Source organism: Triticum dicoccoides, chromosome 6A, assembly GCF_002162155.2.
Source record: "Triticum dicoccoides isolate Atlit2015 ecotype Zavitan chromosome 6A, WEW_v2.0, whole genome shotgun sequence".
Classification (NCBI taxonomy): domain Eukaryota; kingdom Viridiplantae; phylum Streptophyta; class Magnoliopsida; order Poales; family Poaceae; genus Triticum; species Triticum dicoccoides.
The window spans coordinates 472,065,179-472,067,776 of NC_041390.1; the positions used below are offsets into that span (position 1 = coordinate 472,065,179).

Below are 2,598 nucleotides of genomic sequence, written 5' to 3' on the forward strand. Positions count from 1 at the left end.
GGGGGGGATGAAACGGGAAGAATAAAAGCGAAAAGAAAGAGGTTGCGAAGTGGGGCCGTGGTTCTCCGGCGAGGTTGCTGCCGGCGCCGGGCATCGATGCTGAATGAACGCCGCGGCAGGTGCAGCCGGCAGAGGCGGCGCATCCCGAGGAGGAGCTCGTCGGGGTTGGGGGATGGATGTTTCTTTATATTATTGGGTTGTCGATAGCGTGTGGAATCACAACGCTGGAGCGCCAGCGAGGCATCTGGTTTCTTCTGGCTATCAACCAACGTGTTAGCGCTGGCGTGCACGCATGTTGAGCGGACAGATGAATACCTCTGAGTTCATTATACGCACATACACACAATGTATTAGGTACAGATATATTCTTTTTTATTTTGTGCTAAAAAGGTTATTTCTTGATACAGAATCCATATATGTACGTGGATTCAAGCTCTATACATGCATCCTACAGAATTAGTGGCTCGTATTTTTTCGTGAAATCTGCTTATATAATTTTACAAAGTGTCTGCATACTTTAAAAAATGGTTCTGTAATTTAAAATGTGTTTGTGCTTTTTGAAAAAAATACAAGATTTTTCAAAAAGTGCCTTTGCATTTTAATTTGTTTGTATTAGTTTTTAAAAAAGAGTTTATGTATTGAAATATTGTTCACATTTTCTTTAAAAAATCACCCTTTTTAAAAATGTTCATGTAATTCTAAAAGTGTTTGCATGTTAAATAGTTTTGTAGTTTTAGAAAGGCTATGTGATTTAAGAAAGTGTCCGTGTGTTTTAAAAAGAAAATGTTAATACATTCTAGAAAAGAATACAATTAAAAGCAAGTTGGATTATGAGGAACCATGTATGAAGTAGGTGCAGAGCGTAGCTCGTGTAGAGCGGCCCTTAGGTCCAGCTCGACTAGATTAGTTTTATAAAAATTATAAATACCCCTTTGCTTTGGCGCGGTTCAATGTTAAGTTTGTTGTGTGATGGCCAAGATCAAAGGGGATTTTTTTTCCTTACCCACTTGTGGGCCCTAAATTCATGATTGATTTTTCTTTACAATCTGCTAATTGGAGCAGTCGAATAACCTGGGTTAATTTGTTTCTCGATCAATCCTGTGTAAGGTTAATGCGTAGTGCCTTTTCACGTATTTTCTCTTGACATTGAATTGATATGCATATTGCACTCGGTGAGAAATTTTTCAATAACTCACACCAATATACTAATCTAGATACCGTCAACAATCTAGACATTATCCTTCATCTGTTGTTTCGTTGGCCATACATCAAGATCTATGCCATATGTGGACGTGAACCAGATGTTGCCAATTCTGACATCACCCTTGATGAGGTCATCAGAATAACATTCCAAAGGAAAAGTTTAGTGTCATTTTATTGTATCATTTTGTTAGCATCATCCTTACAAGTTTAGAGTAGCGAGCCTCCGAAGCTTCGTCTTTCATCTTTTTTTTTCTCACCCATCATTTCATACCAATCATATTGGACCGTTATATTTTTTTCTACACTCTCGTTGCAACGCACGGACATTTATGCTAGTAATACTTAATACAAGCAGCATTGCTTGATCACAACTTGGCACACGTACTACATGCATTGGATAGCTAGACACACCAATTGCAGATACAACCCCAAGTACAAACACTATTGCATCTCCCCCGCAACACACACGAAACATGCACAACAATTGGCACACCAGATACAGTAGATCTGAAGCAGTTCTACATTCAGAACCAACAAAGTAAGCAGACAAGGATATCGACGAACCCAACATGCATGCAGTCACGAATGAACGTTGTTTTCGTGTGCGCGCGCTGCATGCAAGTACATGATGAACTACGTATCTTAATCAAGCGCAAATGAAGCCACTTGGGAGGTTCTTGCCGCAGTAGTTGACGAGGAGGCTGAGCTTGACGGGGATGTCGAGGCTGATGCCGAGCACGTTGGCCTTGATGGCCGTGCAGAGGCAGACGGCGGCCTCGAGGTCGGCGAGGCCGCCGAGGATGCTGCAGCACGGCTCGGCCGGCGGCTGGCCGACCTGGGCGAGGACGAGGCCCAGGACGTCGGCGCACGCAGCGAGCTTCAGCGCGTTCTTGGGGCACTTGCTGTGGGACGGCGTCGGTGTCGGGGTCGCCGGAGTCGGCGTCGGGCAGCTATCGCCGCACGCGTTGGCCACGGTGAAGACGAGGACCAGGCTGAGGGCCACGAGGAGGGAGGCCTTCGGCGCCATGGCTGCTGAAAACCCGATGGTGCAGAGGTGCTTGCACGTACGGGTTGGCTAGAACTAGAAGAGTGCTTGTGCGACTGTGAACGTGGCTGAAGAACCCGGGGCACGTACGTGGGTATTTGTAGAGGAGAACCGAAATCCTAGCTTCATCATCATTTTCATAATACTCCATCTTACAAGATGTATCTGCAGATACCTCCCTGAAGAAAATGATTCACGAGCAGAATAATTCGTAGCTCGGTCCTGCGAGTCCGTGAGACGCGTAGGGCTGGCTTGACCTGTGGCCAGATCGGGCGCAGAGGCAGATGTTCGTATCATTGCTTTCTGAAATGCGAAGATGACATGTCTCGGACTGCTAGCCGTGCACGGTA

At 45.4% G+C, this 2,598-nt stretch overlaps 1 protein-coding gene across 1 annotated transcript; it reads right to left on the reverse strand.

Annotated features, from left to right (window-relative positions):
- Window positions 1-1,545: 1,545 nt before the first annotated feature.
- Window positions 1,546-2,312, reverse strand: LOC119319370 (14 kDa proline-rich protein DC2.15-like). The gene has a single exon (XM_037593861.1). The coding sequence runs from the start codon at window positions 2,228-2,230 to the stop codon at window positions 1,850-1,852; it is 381 nt and encodes a 126-aa protein (XP_037449758.1). The 5' UTR covers window positions 2,231-2,312; the 3' UTR covers window positions 1,546-1,849.
- Between the last annotated feature and the right edge of the window lie 286 nt (window positions 2,313-2,598).

Bases quoted from the DNA above. Each gene is read 5' to 3' on its own strand.
- LOC119319370 (XM_037593861.1), bottom strand. From the start codon at position 2,230: ATGGCGCCGAAGGCCTCCCTCCTCGTGGCCCTCAGCCTGGTCCTCGTC.